Here is an 18,023-nt window from a genome sequence, read left to right as displayed (position 1 = left end):
AACCAAAATAATATTTTATTTATTTTAAACTTAAAACTTAATAACAATTATTAGTATTGACTTTCTTGCTTATACGTTTTTATTTTTAATTAAGTTTGTTGTTATAAATTAAGCAAACTACTCTAACTGTTTTTAATTTTAATTAAAATAGTTCAAACAACCATAATTTAATACGTAGTAAACGAATTAACTAGTCAACTACGGAGTATTGTACTCGTATATGGGTAAACCACTCTAATTGTTGGTTCATCAATTTTTGGTCAACAGTCATTAATATATTATAAAAATTATTGTTCTACTTTTAGTGTTTACTGTTTAAGTGAGCTACAAGAATGGGTGATGAAATAAAGAAGTATCTCAAAACACACGCATTCAAATATATATATATATATAAATGACAGTGACTCAATTAAATTAAATAAAAATTCCATACTCCAAGCCCTAATAAACTAGCTCATATCATTTTAATGATCTGAATATCATTCAACCGTCAGCTTACTTAACTTATTTAAACATGCATATCTTATTTGAATTTGTTCAAATTTAACATTGATCTGGCATATATTATCTGAAAATTTCTCATATTGTCTGTTGGCTTTTTTTGTATGAAATTCGAAGGTTTGGCTCTCGTTTCAATTTGTATATCTAGAGTGTACACAATAAATTTTACAAAAACATGAGGATTTTTTTACTAGTGTGTTGGGATAGATGATTGGAAAGGAAAAGAAAGGGAGGGAGGGGAAGGGGTGGAAAGGGAAGGGAAAAATAATGAGTTTTTCTTTTTAAATTTCTGCATTATTGGAGAGATTTATTTCTTACAATTTAATCTTTTTCTTTCTCTCAATCACCTCCAATTCCCTTCCTTCATTATTTATTATACTTTGTAAATCCAAATGAAAGATAATTCGTACAACCAATTCCCTTATCTTTTCTTCCCTCCATTTCCTTCAATCCATGCAAAGTGTTAGGGCATGTTCTCTTCAGCTTAATTTCAGTTCAGTTCAGCTCCAATAAGTTCAATTCAATTCAGTTTAGTTCAGTTCAGTTCATTTCACTTCAGTTCCTAATTTTCTTCTCTTCTAAACAATTTATTTCAACTCTGTTCAGTTCAGTTTAGTTTAACTCCAATCAGTTTAGTTCAGTATAGTGCAGCTTAGTTTAGTAAATCAGAATAAGACCTAAAACACGAGGAATAATATAAACTACTACTAATATTAAATTTACCGAAAGAGACATGCCAGAGCAATCTACTTTCTCATCATTTACAAGGATACAGATTCAAATCGTAGGGCCATACTCGTATTAGATTTATCACTAATAATAACAATAATAATAAATAATAATCCTTGGAATTCAAGTATATTCTTTTATTTGATGTTTTTCAGCATCAGGTTAGTCTATGTAGTGGGGTTTTTAGATGAAAATTCTACAATGTCATTCTTTAAAAATGACACCATAAAGTGTTGACATGGCAAAATCTAATTGGCTTATATTTAGTATTTTTATTTTTATTTTGAATTATTTTCTATGTCCATAATGTATTAAAATTGTATTTATATCATGTATTTTTTTTAATACATGTATTATTTTATATCACATTTATTTTTAAAAAAAAAATCCCAATTTTTCAAAAAAAAAAAAAAAAAAAAAAAATTGAAATTGTTCATCATCAATGTTCGTTCTTCATTCATCTTCATTTATCCACCCATTCCCAAACATTCACTGTTAATGTATTCTCATCATTTTTCTTCATTCATCCACCCATTCCCAAACATTATTGTTAATGTATTCTCAATTCTTGCACCAAACACATACGAAATAGCTGGGCAGCGAACAACCAGATGATAATCACGGATTTTCTACCGGAGAAGAAGAACAATTGCCGGAAACCTTGAGCTGCTGCCGTGAATGCCGAAAAGCCGCCGGGTTGCTGATCGCAATATTGGAAAACCCAATAAAAATATGAATTAAGAATAAGATTTGAAAACCCAATAAAAATTCGATCTTTGGAGGATTTGTTCGTTGGTCGGAATTTCGGTTTGAGTTCCGTCAATTAAGATCACAAATGAAGAATTATGATGAACAATAAGAACGATGATGAATATTTGATTATCTAAATTTTGATTGTATAATTTAATTTTCTGGATGATTTTAAAAATTAAAAATAAATATTCAAATACTTGATTATGTAATCTTTACAAAAAATACATGTATTTTCAATTATACATATATGTATAATACATTTTGATTTATAAAAATAAAGGAAAAATTGACCAACCATAACATGCCACATCAGCATGTTATGGTGTCCTTCTTTGAAGAATGACACAGTAGAATAATCCGGTTTTTAGATGATTAAATTTGTCAATTCTCTTCCACGGAGGGCATGGACTCATGGAGTAGAGTACATACAATACATGATTATTTCTCCTTTATAACTCATTCTAATCATATATATATGTGTCGACCCTACATGGTTTTGATGATAATAAGTAATCTAATATCTAATATCTTTTTAATTAAGTATTTATGTGAAGATAAATAAATACTCAGTGAAAAGTCAAAGGGGAGCTGAACTTTTTTTTTTTTTTTGACACAAAGGGGAGTTGAACTTGGAACATAGAAGACTATAAGAAAGAACCTGAAGGAGATCCTCTCACGACACCCACCTTAAGCAGGTGTTCTGAGTAAGAAGTTGGTTTGTCGAATGCAGGGGTGGATCTTTGTTTGGGTGGGGGTGGGCAAGGATGGATCTTTGTTTGGGTGGATTGGGTCCTGACCCTCCCCCCCCCCCCCCCCCCAAGTACATCTAAGTTATTAATTATAAGTAATATGATGTTTAATAATTAAATACAAAAAGTTGTGGCATAGATACATAGTGGTTAAAAATTGTTGATTTTGAGCAAAAGGGTCGGGTGGAGGACCAAACCTTGCCCTCCTCAGTTTTTTGGCCCAAGATCCGCCTTATTCGAAACTCATTGTTGTCCCACTAGTGAAAGTTAGAGTAGATACTCTTACTATCACCAATTAGTTTTAGTATGGAACCTCTTTGAAGCCTTGAAAGTGGATCAAACACTGCTCCTACTTGTTTGGGTTGTGCAGGTTCATTTCATATAATCTTACAAATTTAACATGGTATTAGAGGCTGGGTTCCGGCCTCTTTTTAGCTGGGTATTAAATCGTTACTGGATAAGGATTTATTTCGAGAGGATATCCAACCTCTAAGAGGTTTGTTGATAGACCTTTCCAATTAGTTCTAAAGTTATAAGGACATTCACAAGTGAGGCCGCGAGGGAGTGTTGAAACACATCACCCATTGCAAGCACTTCCCACATATCATTGCTTTTTGAGATGTATGTACATGTAGACCATCTTCAATGCATTTCAAGTCGAGTGTTGGAGATGGAAAATTGGTTTGTATGGAGGTTTGGGCTTGGTATCAATTGTGGTGGTGTTTCAGTCAAGGTTTGTGGTGGTAAACTGGTGAGTGGTCAAAGAGGTATGACATTTGGGAGTGGGGGATAGATCAAGTGAATAGAGCTAGGGGTGAGCTTAACAAGGTACTGTAGAGAATATTTCAAGCATTATAACCCCAAGCTTGAACCCTACTATGATCATACACTTAAGTATGGTGGCGTCCAAAGGGAAAAAAAGAGAGCAAAAGAGCCGCCAACAAGTTTTAGGAACTTGTAAACCGTTCACGAGGTGAAGGTTACACCCCTTAACGATCCATGAGATCGTCAACTCCATAACGTCTTGAACCAAATAGGGTTCGCGGATGAGGGTACGAATCCAATCTACAAAAGAAGGAACCTGCCCTATAAAATAGGCCTCTACTTTATTCTACTCGTATTCATGTGCGCTTTCTGACTAACATGCAAACGTTATGTTTATCCTAAATCTGTTTAATCTATGTTGGTTGAATATTAATGCACAAATAAAACTATTATTGGCGATCACTTGAATTAAAATCATATTAGCCTAAACCAAATTATTAATTATCTTATTAAGCGTGATTTCAAATACAAATTCCCTTTAAATATGCATAAAAGGCGTGATCAAGCAATAACAACAAATATATAAATCAAGCAACATAATAATAATCATAATAATATCCTCATAAATAAAGCTTAATAATGATAGTAAGATCCTAGACATGATACTAACAAGATTAATAACAAATCCTAGCATGTCACTAAACATCAAAGATCAAAGCTTTAAATCTAACATGGTACTAACATGATATTAGAAAGAATAAAAGGCACCCTAAACATGATACTAGAAAGCAATAAAATAACATCATAACATGATACTAGGAATTAATCAAATCTAAGCATGTTTTCTACATTGAAATAAAAAGGGAGAAAGCTAATTACTTACTTTGAAGCCTCGTACCTCTTTCTAATAACAAAATAAACGCGTTAGTAAACTTCAATGAAAATAATAAATCAAAGAATTAAATTAAAGAATTGAAAGAAAGAGTTATAAAGTTTAGACTAGATTTGAGACAAAACCCGACCCTTAGAAAAGTATAAACCTTTCACGTCTAGGGCGTAGACAACTTTGAACTTGGCTAGGTGTTTCTAAATCTTGTGAGTGCGGTATTGTGTTTGTAAAAAGCTAGTTTAGAAAGAGAGGGAGAATGAAAGCATGTATTGCTCAAAAGAGAAGAGAAAGAATTGATTATTGTTGATGATTAAAAACGGAGGTCCAAGACCCTAATTATAGGAATAATAGTCCAAAAATAGGTAAAATTTGATAAGGAATAAAACTCCACGCTGTCGCCAACAAACCGACTTTGTCGCGAGCTGTCGCCACGCGACAAGGTCTGTCGTTTTGCAACAAAGATAATTTTTTGCGGATTTTGTTTTTATCATATCTTTTGATCCAGTAGTTCAAATAAGGCATATAATATATAGTTGGAAAGATCTTGAAGTCTACTTTCTAACCCAATTAAAATCAGATTAAAATCCTTTGTAGATAAAAAGATATAGCTGAAATAGTGAAAGGGTGTCAGTTTTGGATAGAGTTTCGTATTCCTTTCATATCTTTTTCGTTATAGATCGAAATTAATATTATAATATATAATTGGAAAGATAATTTCAAGATCTATCCAACCATATAAAATTTGGATAAAAATTATGAGGCACGAAAATAATATTTGACTGTCTTTGAACATGTTTAAATCCAAATTCAAACTCTATGATCTTATCTTTTCAAAAAAGGATAATTAAGATCTTTTAGAATCTTATATAAGATTCTAATCAATCCTAATTAGTTTAAAAATAGGATTAAACCTTTGGACCCTCCTCATGATCATTGGATCGTAGGTAAAATCTGGTTTGGGCCCAGTTTAGTATTTTGGCCATAACTTCCTCATTATTCATCGGAATTGAGCTTATAATGTATCGTTGGAAAGGTCTTTTTGAGCCCCATCCAACTACACCATTATTGGACCCTTATCATGGACCAAACTAAACTAGATTGGACGTTTTCATAAAATAGAGTAGGTTTTCGAAAACAGAAAGAAAGATTTTTAATAAAATCTACCTAACCACTTGACCTTTCACACTTTCACTTCATTCGATTATGGTTCGACGCGAAAGGTATTTATCAATAGGTTTGATTTTGGGAAGACACAATTGGGTGTCTACAGGTACCCTGTTGAAATTTTGGGAACCAGAACCTATTGCAATAGGTTCCTCAAAAAGAGAACCGGAACCGAAACCTGTTGAACAAGTTCCTGAAAGTGGGAACCAAAACCGAAACCTGCAGGTTCCGGTTGCAATTCAGGATTCTCTGTCTTTCAATGTATTTCGTACTTTTTTTGCAAAATTATTTCAAATTTCGGAAGGTCACAAATTTACAACTCTTACAACATGCAAATATATCAAACCAAAAATAGTTATTTACCAAATATAATACATAAATTTATAACTATTATTTATTTATTAATTTATAAAAATTTGGACTTAATTGATTTGATATTTGAGTTGGGTTTAAATAATACTTTTAATAGGTTACAGGGTACCCTACAAGTTTCGATTCCAAAAAATCGAGAACCTGAACTGAAACCTGTTGCAACAGGTTCCCCATTTACTACCTGGAAACGGAACCTCTTGTACAGGTTTGAGAACACCAGAACCTGCGGTTCCTAACAGGTTACGGTTCCGATTTAGGGTATCTTGATTTTTTGCTCACCCCTAGTTAGAATTTCCCTTCCGATTCCGAGAGATCTTAAGATCGATTCTCTAAATAAAAAAAGGGTATGACATTTAAGTAGGGGTGTAAGTTCGGTTTGCGGTTTGGATTATAGCCAAAACCGAATCCAATCCGAATTAATTCGGTTTCAAAAATTTCAATCCAAATTTAAACCGAATTAAGATTTGATCCAATCCAATCCAAACCGAATTAATTCGGTTTTTAAATGAATCCAATCCAAACCGAAATGTGTTCCCTTCTTTTGCAACATTCAAATCCGAAACTCGAACTTCACCCAGAAAATTCCTACAACCATTTCTTATATATAAAAAAAAACATACATTCTTTGTGAGAGAGTAAGATATTGAGAAAGGAGAGTTGAGAATTAGGTTTTTTTTTTTTTTTTTTTTTTTTAAGTTTATATATGAAAGGGGAAAGTGGTTGGATACTTTGAAAAAGAAAATGGGCCTTTGGGTCGAAATTCAGTTTGTAATTCGGTTTTCGGTTTCTTTAAACCCCAAACCGAATCCAATCCGCAATCCATATTTTTTAATTTTTCCAATCCGAATTCAAAAAAAATCCAAACCGAAGTATTAATTCGGTTTGGTTTTTGGTTCGGTTTTAATCTGAATTACTTTCACCCATACATTTAAGTGATAAAAAGAGGCCAGGAAATGGGCAATATGGTCATTAACAAAAGCAATGCTACACTAATGTGACTATAGGTCTACTGTTAACAAATTAGACATTGGAAATAGAAGTGTAAAAAGCTAACGCGGCCGATCTAACTTGATGTCGACCTGAACAAAACTTAATTCGGATTTTAACTTGTACGGATACAATAAATTAGCATGACTCAAATGTGAAATAGACTCAACCCAATCCAACCTGATCTTATCGAACCTAATCCAACCTGATTATACCGAATTCAGTCCAGGTTACCGAATTGACACCTATAGTTAGAAACAAATCGAAATGTTAAGCAAAAATATAAAACTCTAACAAAATCAATAAAATATTTTTAAAAAAATTCTTCGTACAATTATGTGTTTGAAAAAAATAAGAAAATTAAAGAGCTGAAAGACAAAAAAAGAAACGGATAGAAAGGGGGTTGAATAGGAAAGACCCTTTCGCAAAAACATGTTGAGCAAGTAGCAGCAACGGTGACATAGATTGAAGATATCTTGACTACTGTACGGACTTTTTAGATTTTAAAAATAATAATTTTAATTTCATGTGGTATGCAGATGATGCGCTAATATTTGGTTGTTTTTATGTTTTTAAAAAGTTGTAAAAGTAATTTTAATTAATTAATGTAAAATTTGTAGTATAGTGAGTACATAGCTTGGACAAACTCGCCCAGCACTCAATGTGTGAATGCCTGGCAGTTGGGTCATTTCAACCCTCATCCCCCCCCCCCCCCCCCCCCCATTTTGTAAATTAATAACAGTACAGGTATCATTCTATTTTATTTTTTTCCAATATTATGTACACTCTTTTTTAAAAATGGTTTGATAATGACACAAGTCACACCACCCATATTACAACCTTTGAGGCTCATAAAGTGTAATAATTAGAATGTATCCGTGATAATGCAGGAGATATATTTGTAAAAAATAATGATATTTTATGATAGAACTTAGTGGGGATGATGGTTATTGAGGTGCTATTGGTTTTTAGAACAATTTTTAGAGCTGAGTATTTGGATTTTGGAGCTATATAGTTAAAACAGACTATAAAATTTATACGAAAAATATTAATAAGTAAATAGATAGATAATATCGGAAACATTATAATTCATTGCTATTACCAAATATCTATATATTCAATAATGTAGGGGTTAATGAAAACCAAATGTCAAACTTTATGATTAAAGAGAGTGGCCATACATCCAATTATTTGGATGTAATTAGCTATAAAAATATTCAAAAAAAGCAACCAGGTGAAGTGACCAACTCAAAATTTTCTCTAACTTTGTGATTTTGTGTAGATGAAACCTTTAGTGTGTGTGTGTATATATATATATATATATATATATATATATATATATATATATATATATATATATATATATATATATATATATATATATATATATATATATATATATTTCCATTAATTGTTTATTTGGTCAAATTTTAAATTTTTTTTACCGTAATATGTAATGTATTTACAAAATAAAAATTAACATATGAAATGGTTAATTGGAATCGTTTAAGTAATTTCATTGCTTTTAAAAAACACGAGAACGGTATATGTAGCCCAATGGGTTGAGAATAAACATTTGATATCTTTCCTTATATGGTATTAATTTAGAAATATTAATGCATGATAATATTGTGCAAAATCAATGTAATTAATGTTATATTTTCATTTGTATTTTCCATTTTTAGTTCCTTATAAGTAGCCCTAAGGGCTATGTATAACATTTTTCTAAATTAAGTAGGTTCATCATATTAAGGATAAGTTTTTAATATCTTTACATATATGAAATTAAATATATAGATAGTCAAAGTTATGCATTTAAGATCGTGCAAAATGTAAATGGGAGGATAAAACAAATGAGCGAAGGGAGCAGTTTTTTTAATGTACCTTATTAAAATATAACAATATGGACCTGTTCTCTTCAGCTTAAATTCAGTTCAGTTCAATTCATTTCCTAATTTTACCCTCTCATAAAATATTCAGTCCAGCTCAGTTCAGTAAATCAGAACAGGCCCTACAACTTCATTTAAACATTAATTAGCTTTAAAAAAAACGTTTAACTTTGTGACACTTGGACTATATATCAATTACGGAGTATTGTATAATGTAGTGAGGAATTGCTTCAAGTTTGTATATCGAAAATATTACATCCCGCCAAAAAAAAAAAAAAAAAAAAAAAAAAAACTATTACATATATTTATTACAATAATCAATAATGAAGAAAATTATGTCAGTTATGAAAATTAAATATTTAAAAGGCTGATTCGATATCTCAAAATATAAAGAAAGTAGGGCTTGTTCTCTTACGTTGAAATTCAGTTCAGTTCAGCTCAGCTCAGTTCAGTCAATGAAAACAGGCCCGTAATCATACGTCTAATTTTAAATATATATGACTCATTTTAAAGACATACGTAACAAGTAAGTGAAACGCAATATAGACCTAAATTTTTCAATGATTGATTGAAAGAAAAAAGCTCTTTTATTGCTCCCATTGGATTAGACATTTTCAAATTAAATGCTTTAATCCCTCACACTCTCTCTAGATTGTTCTATCAACCCAAAAAAAGAAAATAAAAAAACTTATTTCTTGGGGAGAGGGGTTGAGGTTAGTTGATCATAATCAAATAAAATCCTACCAAAGTAACACTAGCACAACAAACATTTAAATATTCTTAGCCAAGGTGTCATTCATTCACAATACTTTTCAAATCCCTTTATTTTTTTCTATTTATTTATCTATCCCTTTATTTATTATTTATTTTATATTTTTTTTACAGCCTAACTTTCAAATTTTAGTCTTTAAAGCCCCCTCTTCACCTCACCCACATTTGCATCCACACCACACTATTTGTCCAAACTTTGTTTAAACGGATCACCAAACAGGGCACAAAAAAGAACCAAACCAAAAAAAAACCCTCATTTTCTCTCTCTTCCCTCACTTTCTCTCTCTCTAAAAACATAAAAAAGTAAAAGTCGGCCCACCAAAAAAAAGATAAAGTGGAGAATTCAAGGACTAACGGAGGCTTCCTCTGTGGTCTCTGCCCAGGAGAGAGAAACAAAAACAACAAGAGAGAGAAAAATCAAAATAAAGCCGTTGATAAAACAACCGTTGAAGTTCAACAACCACAACAATCGCCGTTAAGTATGCAGAAATCCGACCACGCGCCGCCGCAACCGCCGCCGCTTCCGACGATTCAGGGCATCACGAATTCCGGAAGTCTGAGCTTCAATAGTTCAACTAACATGACTAATATGGCTGATGAAGAGATCACTCGCTCTGCTTTGTCCAATTTTAGGGCTAAAGAAGAAGAGATCGAGAAGAAGAAGATGGAAGTTCGTGAACGTGTTCAGGCTCAACTTGGTCGTGTTGAAGAAGAGACTAAACGCTTGGCTTTGATTCGTGAGGTGAGCTTCACTTTCTCTCTCCTTTTTTTTTGAAATTTTTTCCATTTTTAGGTCTTAATTTTACTTACCCATGTTTTAATTTCTCTGTTTTTCTCAATTTTTTCTTGGTTAAATTGGTTTTTTTAGTTGGGTTTTTTTTTTGGGTAAACAAAAATGTTGTTTTTGAAATTTCGTCCATTTTTAGGTGTTAATTTCACTTACCCAGTTACCAATGTTTTAATTTCTCTGTTTTTCTCATTTTTTTGGGTTGAATTTGTTTTTTTGAAGATGGGTTTTTCTTTATTTTTAAGGGAAAACAAATACAGTATTTTTTTTTTTTTTTCAAAAAAATTTGAAAATTCATTGTAACGGTCTTATGCATCTAGTAAAATTTCAAATTGTGTGTAATTCTTTCCATTTATTAGTTGTAAATTTGCAAATAAGCCGACAAAATGACAAACCCATTTTTGGGTTTCTATTTTTTTTTATTTTCTGCTACTAGTTCCCCTTTTTTCTAGGGCTCAATTATTGTTTTCAGGTTGTTACTGTTTTTTGTTGATAGACGGAAAAACCCATCTTAAAACTCATGAATTCTTGAGTTTTGTGGGTTTGAATTTCAAATTGTTACCTTTTAGGATGTGTATTTTAGTGTAATTTGCTAGATCTATGGAGTAAAATACCCGTGTTGGATACTCGACACTCGGACATGTTTATATGACTAGAATCATGCAATTTTTTCCGTAAGATGGCCGTGTCAAACACTTTTAGCCGAGTCTGAGTAACATAGTGGGTAGAAATACGCTCAACCGGGGTTTTTGTTTGACGAAATTAGTGTTATAACCCTTGTTTTAAGTAGAAAATTATCGAATTTTAAGGGATCTTTCCTTTGTTATTGCATAATCAAAAAGGGGATTTCTGTTACCTTGTGAACAAGAGTAGTTTGAATTAGGTAGAAAGGTCTAATTGCCTTATTATTTTTGTTGGTATTTTCCGTTTAATTCATATTCCAACTCTATCTGCAAGTTGTTACCGTTGTAGAGAATTGACAGGTTGTCCTTTAGCAATTATCAACGTCTATCTGACGAGAATTAGAGGTTATACCTTTTCTTTTGGCTGAAAGCTGAGAAAATATTAGAGTGTTTGTTTCTTGTATTTTCTACTTGGTTAGTTGAGAAGTGAAGTAATTATCTTTATTTGGATATTTTCCTTATTCGCAAAAGGAAATGCACAACAACCTACGTGATTGAACTCGGGCTATTTTGAGCTATTAGGATATATGACATTATGACCTGTTTCGCCGTAGTATGTATGAAGGATTGGGATGGTGTATAATTAAGATGTATACGGCTTCTTTCGATATATTTGCATGTGACAATTTGTAATCTCAGTAAATAATGTTGTGCAACAATAGTATAGAAAACTAGCCTAGTGTGTTGGATGAGTACTTTCATCAATTTGAATTATTTGGTAACTGTTTCCTCTCATTATATAATAACTTATTGAGAGAATGACGGGGTGAAGTGAGGCAAAATGGAAAGAAAATGATTTGCTAGTAATGGTAAAATGTGATAGTAACATTAACATCTTGTGATTAATAATGTTTGAATTACCCTGCCGCGTCAGCCACAAATAAATCACGTAAAATTATTGATTATACATACACTCTTAACATTCTTGAGTATTTCTGCTGATCTTGAAGTGTCTTCTTTCAAATTTTTTCTCTTTGCTGGTCTCCTATTGTGGGTTAGTGCTCCTTGGAGGTTTAAAGATGGAAGTTGAAGATACATGCCAATGAAATATATATGAAAACTAAAACTAGATACTTTATTCTCGTAATTATATTTGTGAAAACTAGATACTTTATTCTCGTAATTTTTTTGTGAAAACTAGATTATTTATTCTCGTAGTTTATATTTGTGAAAACTAGATACTTTATTCTCGTAGTTTATATTTGTGAAAACTAGATACTTTATTCTCGTAATTTATATTTGTGAAAACTAGATACTTTATTCTCGTAATTTATATCTGATCAGTCTGTGTTGTCTGCTGGATTATGCTGAGTGTATCACATATTATGTCGGTTTTGTGTTCTTGTACGCAAGTTCTGTCTGAGTGTAGTTGAATATTTTTCTATATTATGAATCTGCAGGAGCTTGAAGCCTTAGCGGATCCAATGCGGAAGGATGTGTCTGTTGTGCGTAAAAGGATAGATGTGGTTAACAAAGAGCTAAAGCCACTTGGTACAAATGTCCAAAAGAAGGTACCTATTCATTCTATGTACATTTTATCTTAAATCCTCACAAATTGTTAAGTTTTTATAGGTATAACCCCCTCTATCTAGAATCAATAAATCACATTTATATGTACAGTTTTAAGTTCCTACTTGCAAAAAGTGTTGCCTTTCTTAACAATTGTAATGTTTTATTATTGGATTAATTGTAATGTAAATTAAGTGATCGGGGAAAAGATAAGAGTTAATATCTGCATATTACATATACAGCTAAAGATTCTACTGCAGAAGGTGTCACCTTTCAGTTTATTATTGGATTTTATAATATGCCTCTATTTAAATTAAGTAATCAGAGAAAAGATAGAAAAGACGAATTACTAATGCGATATATGCCCCCCTTTGTATTCATGTTATATCGTTATTTATGACTGTTAAGAGGGGTCGAGAAAATCGACTACTGATTTCTAATGGTGGGATGGTGGGAGCAAATGCAGTATTAATATGATTTTAATTTTGAAAGAACTGTCAGTTAATATGTATCAATCACTCATTGCCCTTGAATCCTATCTTTTGACAGGAAAAAGAATACAAAGATGCGCTGGATGCATTCAATGAGAAGAACAAAGAAAAAGTACAGCTCATAAACAAACTGGTTGAGGTAAACCATTCCCTACATGAATGTTTGAGTTGTGTAATTATCTTTCTTTACATTTGAGGTTACGTTGTACTTACACTTGACAACGTTGCCTTTCCTTTCTTGGATGGTCTTGCAGCTGGTGGGCGAAAGCGAGAGGTTGAGGATGAAGAAACTGGAAGAGTTGAGCAAGAGCGTCGATTCTATGCAATAATTGACTTGAACAGAACTTGTCCATAGATAATTAGGTTTGTGTGATGTAATTTAATTCCAACTCTAAATTTTTTCTCCCCTTTCTTTATGTATTTATATATATGGGTGCCTGGAGTTTGGTGTACTCTGTGTACCCTTTTTTTTTTTTTTTGGTTTCTCCCCCAAATTTGATTAGATCTTGATGCAATATCTGCTGATCTAGGAACAGGGTAATATCTACCCAAATAGACAGGTTTGTAACTCGTAACATTTTCCAGACTTATTTCGCCTCACCTTTGATTTCTTTTTCTCTGGTTGTCTAGAACTTGTTATTTATAAGCTTTTAATTCATTGTCGAATGTGTTTTCTTTCCTTCCCTTCTGGATAGTGGGGCTTCTTTGTTGCCTCCCCGGTGAAGGTTATTTGGTATGAGGTGCGCTTTTTAACTGTATAATAGCGTCTACTTATTGCATGTATTAAGAAACGATAGAAGTATATCCAACAACCCTGCACCTTTCTTTTTCCCAGTACTTTATATCATGTACATGATGTGCTATCGGACTTGTATAAATTGCTTGTTTGTTACTTAACTTGAAAAGTCCTAGTACCTGCATATACTATATTACTATATATGGTGATAGCTTAAAAATTGAAAGCGAACCATATCAGCAACTTCTTTAAGAGCACTCTCACTCATGGGCATTTTTTTTGCCCATGAGGAGATTTTAATGAAAACAATAAAATTTTGGCTTCCCACTCATGAGCATTAGAAAAAATGTCCATGGGGAAATCCTCAAATGCCCATAGCAATGGCAAAAATTAATTGCTACAGTAGTGTGGGCCATGGTACCAAATCAGCAAAAAAATAAAAGAAAAAAAAAATATATAATGTGATGATAGTAATACTTTAGGAGAGAGAAAAAATAGGAGAGAGAGTGGTGTGAGTTTTTTCTTAACCCATGAATGTATGAGAAGTTGTAGAAAAAAAATGCCCATAAGAAAAAGTGGAAAAGAGGAGTGAGAAAGTGGGTAGAGAGATAATGACATTTTTTTTATTTGTCCATGAATGAGAGTGGTCTAAAGGACCAAATAATTGCATTGTGTCATGTGCACATCAATTATATACGGTAAAGTTTGATTACATTCATGACTTCCAACGGTGTGAAAGGCGATCAATCAATTTCAGTCTTTCTTTTACAGTGGAAGTGAGTTGGCTCGAATCCTTTTTAATAGCCCCATTACATCCAAAGTGTCTAGTACTCAATTTGAATGAGTATTGTATACTCCATACTCCCACAAACTTTTTCACTGTCAATTTGGTATTTCCCGGGCAGAATTGATTTTGTATTGATCCGGAAACTATAATATTTTGTACTCCCTTTGTCCCCGTATAACTGTTGCGGTATAAATGTTTTATTCACACACACAAAAAAAATATTAATAAAAAATTAATAATAAATAAATAAATAAATAAATAAATTTGCCCCTAACTTCTGATTACACTTTTTTTCACACAAGTATGATATTTCTCATGTGGAAATTATGATTGGCTAGAAATTGATTCTTGATAAGTATAACTATAATCTTTTGTATATATGATTGTTTGAATATGATAATATAATATGGTGTATACTGTATAGATTTAAGCTCTATTACATATCTTCTACTATAATGATTATGAAGTTCTAATTAAAAAATTCATAATAATTAAATCATCATTGTTATGTGTTGACAAAACCATATATCCAACTTTTTTGGCAACCAATATATCCAACTTAGGACTGAACTGAGCTGAAGTGAACTGAACTTATTGGAGCTGAATTGAACTGAACTAAACTGAATATTTTATGAGAGATGGAAATTAACATAAGCATTGAGCTAAACTGAGTTGAACTAAACTGAACTGAACTGAACTGAAAATAAGCTGAAGAAAACAGACCTAGTACTTTGTAGTTGGTATGTATTAAACATTAGTTTTTGTTATCTAGTTTTCTCCATTATTGAGTAGTTAGGGAAAAGAATGCTTCACGGAATTTTATCTTTAATTTAATTTGGAATATAAGAAGAATTGTTGTACTAGGATTGTCTTTCATTTTGACCTTTTGAATTCATATATATAGCACACCCATTCACCTAACTATTTTTATAAGCTATTTATGGAAATCTAAAAGTTGTATTGCATTCACATTATTATTCTTATTAACATTATACAAGTACTTTATATGTCCTCGATTACTAACTTCTAAACTGGCATGAATCCATTTTTTTTTTTTTCCACAGACCTACTCTCCATTAACTAAAGTAAAATAACACCACTAAATTCACAAAGAGTATGATTTATCACTTGAGTATGTAAGATCATTTCAACTTATCACCCTTTATTAGAGCTTAATGTGTTATTATCCGCTTAATTTGTCTAAACTTAACTTATTAGATTAGATTAGCCTTCGTTTTTGCTATATGTACACCCATCAATTGAAACTTATCATTTTTTAGCGAACAAAACACATTCTTATTTTAGTTGTCATTACTGAGCACAAGTACCCTTTATTAACCCTTATAATATCTTATTTTTTCTAAGTTTATCTTATACGGACTTATTAACTCTAATTAAAACGTATTTTTTTCTAAAATTATATTTATCTAAATTCTAAACTCATTAACTAACTACTCTCTCCGTTTCATAATATTAGTCTCATATGGAATCAATCACATAAAATAAGAAAAGAAATATATTTGGAATCTAACACTAAAGTACAACATAATTCATAATTAGCTTACCTTATTTAACATTTTAAGTTTTTTCCTATAAAAAAAAAAAAAAGTTTTTTATTAGGAAATCACAAGTCATAATTGCATAATTTAAGGTAAAGATTTCCATATTAAGAGTCATGTCATCAATTCACAACTTATTAATTTCAAAAAAATTCAAGTTAAAAATAAAATATATTCAATATGGGTATATCTTTTTGAAACGCCTAAAATAGTATATGGGACTAAAATTATGAAATGGAGGGAGTATTAAATAAAATTGTCAAAATAAAGCACTAGGTGTATCAGTTCATGCACTAAGGCACTAATACAACCGATTCCAGTTGTGCCTAGCATGGTAAATTTGATGACAATTTTGTAATCATGCAAGACTAATTTTCTAAATATTAATTTGCGAATTTTGAGACAAATGAGCAAATAGTGAATAAAAGGTGGGATTGTAGGTGATATAAACCATATAGTGAATAAAAAGATTATATTGTTATAAAATAAATAAATAAATAAATAAATAAGTAAAAGTGATAACTCAGAAAAACAGATGAAAACTGAAAGTAACACTAGGAAAACGGAGAAAGTATATAAGGGGTAACATTAGATACTTTTATGGTTACTTAATTATCTTACAATAAGTTACTGAAATTCCAATTTATTTAGGAATTTGTGGTATCAACCCTCAATAACACTTAGGGCCTGTTCTCATTGACTAAACTCAACTGAACTATACTGAATTGAATTGAACTGAACTGAACTGAACTGAGCCGAGCTGAACTGAACTGAATATTTTATAAGAGAAGGAAATTAGGAGCTGATGAACTGAACTGAACTAAACTGAACTGAACTGATTTCAATGTAAGAGAACAGGCCCTTACTCTGTTTTATTTTATTTGCAACACACCCTCCACGCGCTTTGAGGAATAGATTAGATAATGTAAATGGGCAAACTAATCAATGTAAACGCACTTAAAAGCCAATAACGCAGCAGAGTTATTTCCAGAAATAATCAAATCATCAACATAGACCAACACATTGATCTGAACTCGCCCTTTAAAGAATGTAAACAAAGAATTATCAGAGTAGGATCGATGAAACTCATACCCTTTCAAAGCTGTAGCAAATTTAGCATACCAACAACGTGGTGCTTGCTTCAAACCATATAGTGACTTTTTCAAACGGCACACAAATTTGGAATTGTTGCTTTTGAACCTAGAGAGTAACTTCATGTACACCTCTTCATCAAGATCACCATGTAAAAATGCATTCTGTACATCCATTTGATGTAATTCTCAATTCTTGCAAGCAGCTATAGCTAAGAAAGCTTAAATAGTTGTCATCTTTGCAACTGGAGCAAAAGTCTCATTGTAGTCGATGCCCTCGGTTTGATGATTGTCAAAATCACCAATCTTGATTTCAGTCGATCAATATCACCATTGGACAAATATTTGGTCTTATAGATCCATTGACTACCAAGAGCACGTTTACCACGGGGAAATTCCTCCAATGTCCAAGTCCCATTATCTTTTAAGGCTCGGATTTCTTCTTGCATTGATTCCTCCAACCTTCATGCCTCACTCATTGCTTCCTTGAAGGATTTCGGATCATTACCCGAAATAATAGCTGCCAAAAAATGACGGTACTTGATAGAATAATTATCACAATTAATATAATGTGCTATAGGATATGGGGGTACCTGACTTGTGCTGCGGAATTGGTGTAGGCGAAGATGGACTTTCGACAACAATAGTATGAGTCACTAAATCTCGTAAAAGAACCGAAGGAGTCTTAACATGCAAACCCCTTCTCAATTCACCTGTAGACTCGGCTGACTGCTGGCTTCCTTGCTGCTCCGTACTATTCGGCAAGGGCAGAGCTAGCTGCGGTGGCTGGCAATGCTGCCTCGGCAGTACG

At 32.0% G+C, this 18,023-nt stretch overlaps 1 protein-coding gene across 1 annotated transcript; it reads left to right on the top strand.

Annotated features, from left to right (window-relative positions):
• The first annotated feature begins 9,735 nt into the window (after positions 1 to 9,735).
• Positions 9,736 to 13,655, top strand: LOC145616635 (uncharacterized). The gene is made up of 4 exons (XM_081671391.1): positions 9,736 to 10,311; positions 12,440 to 12,550; positions 13,098 to 13,178; positions 13,294 to 13,655. The coding sequence occupies exons 1-4, from the start codon at positions 10,051 to 10,053 to the stop codon at positions 13,366 to 13,368; spliced, it is 528 nt and encodes a 175-aa protein (XP_081527517.1). The 5' UTR covers positions 9,736 to 10,050; the 3' UTR covers positions 13,369 to 13,655.
• Positions 13,656 to 18,023: the final 4,368 nt, after the last annotated feature.

This window comes from Chenopodium album, chromosome 26 (genome assembly GCF_948465745.1).
Source record: "Chenopodium album chromosome 26, dcCheAlbu1.1, whole genome shotgun sequence".
Lineage (NCBI taxonomy): Eukaryota > Viridiplantae > Streptophyta > Magnoliopsida > Caryophyllales > Amaranthaceae > Chenopodium > Chenopodium album.
Note: the sequence above shows the minus strand (reverse complement) of the source record. Positions and strands in the feature narration are given on the sequence as shown.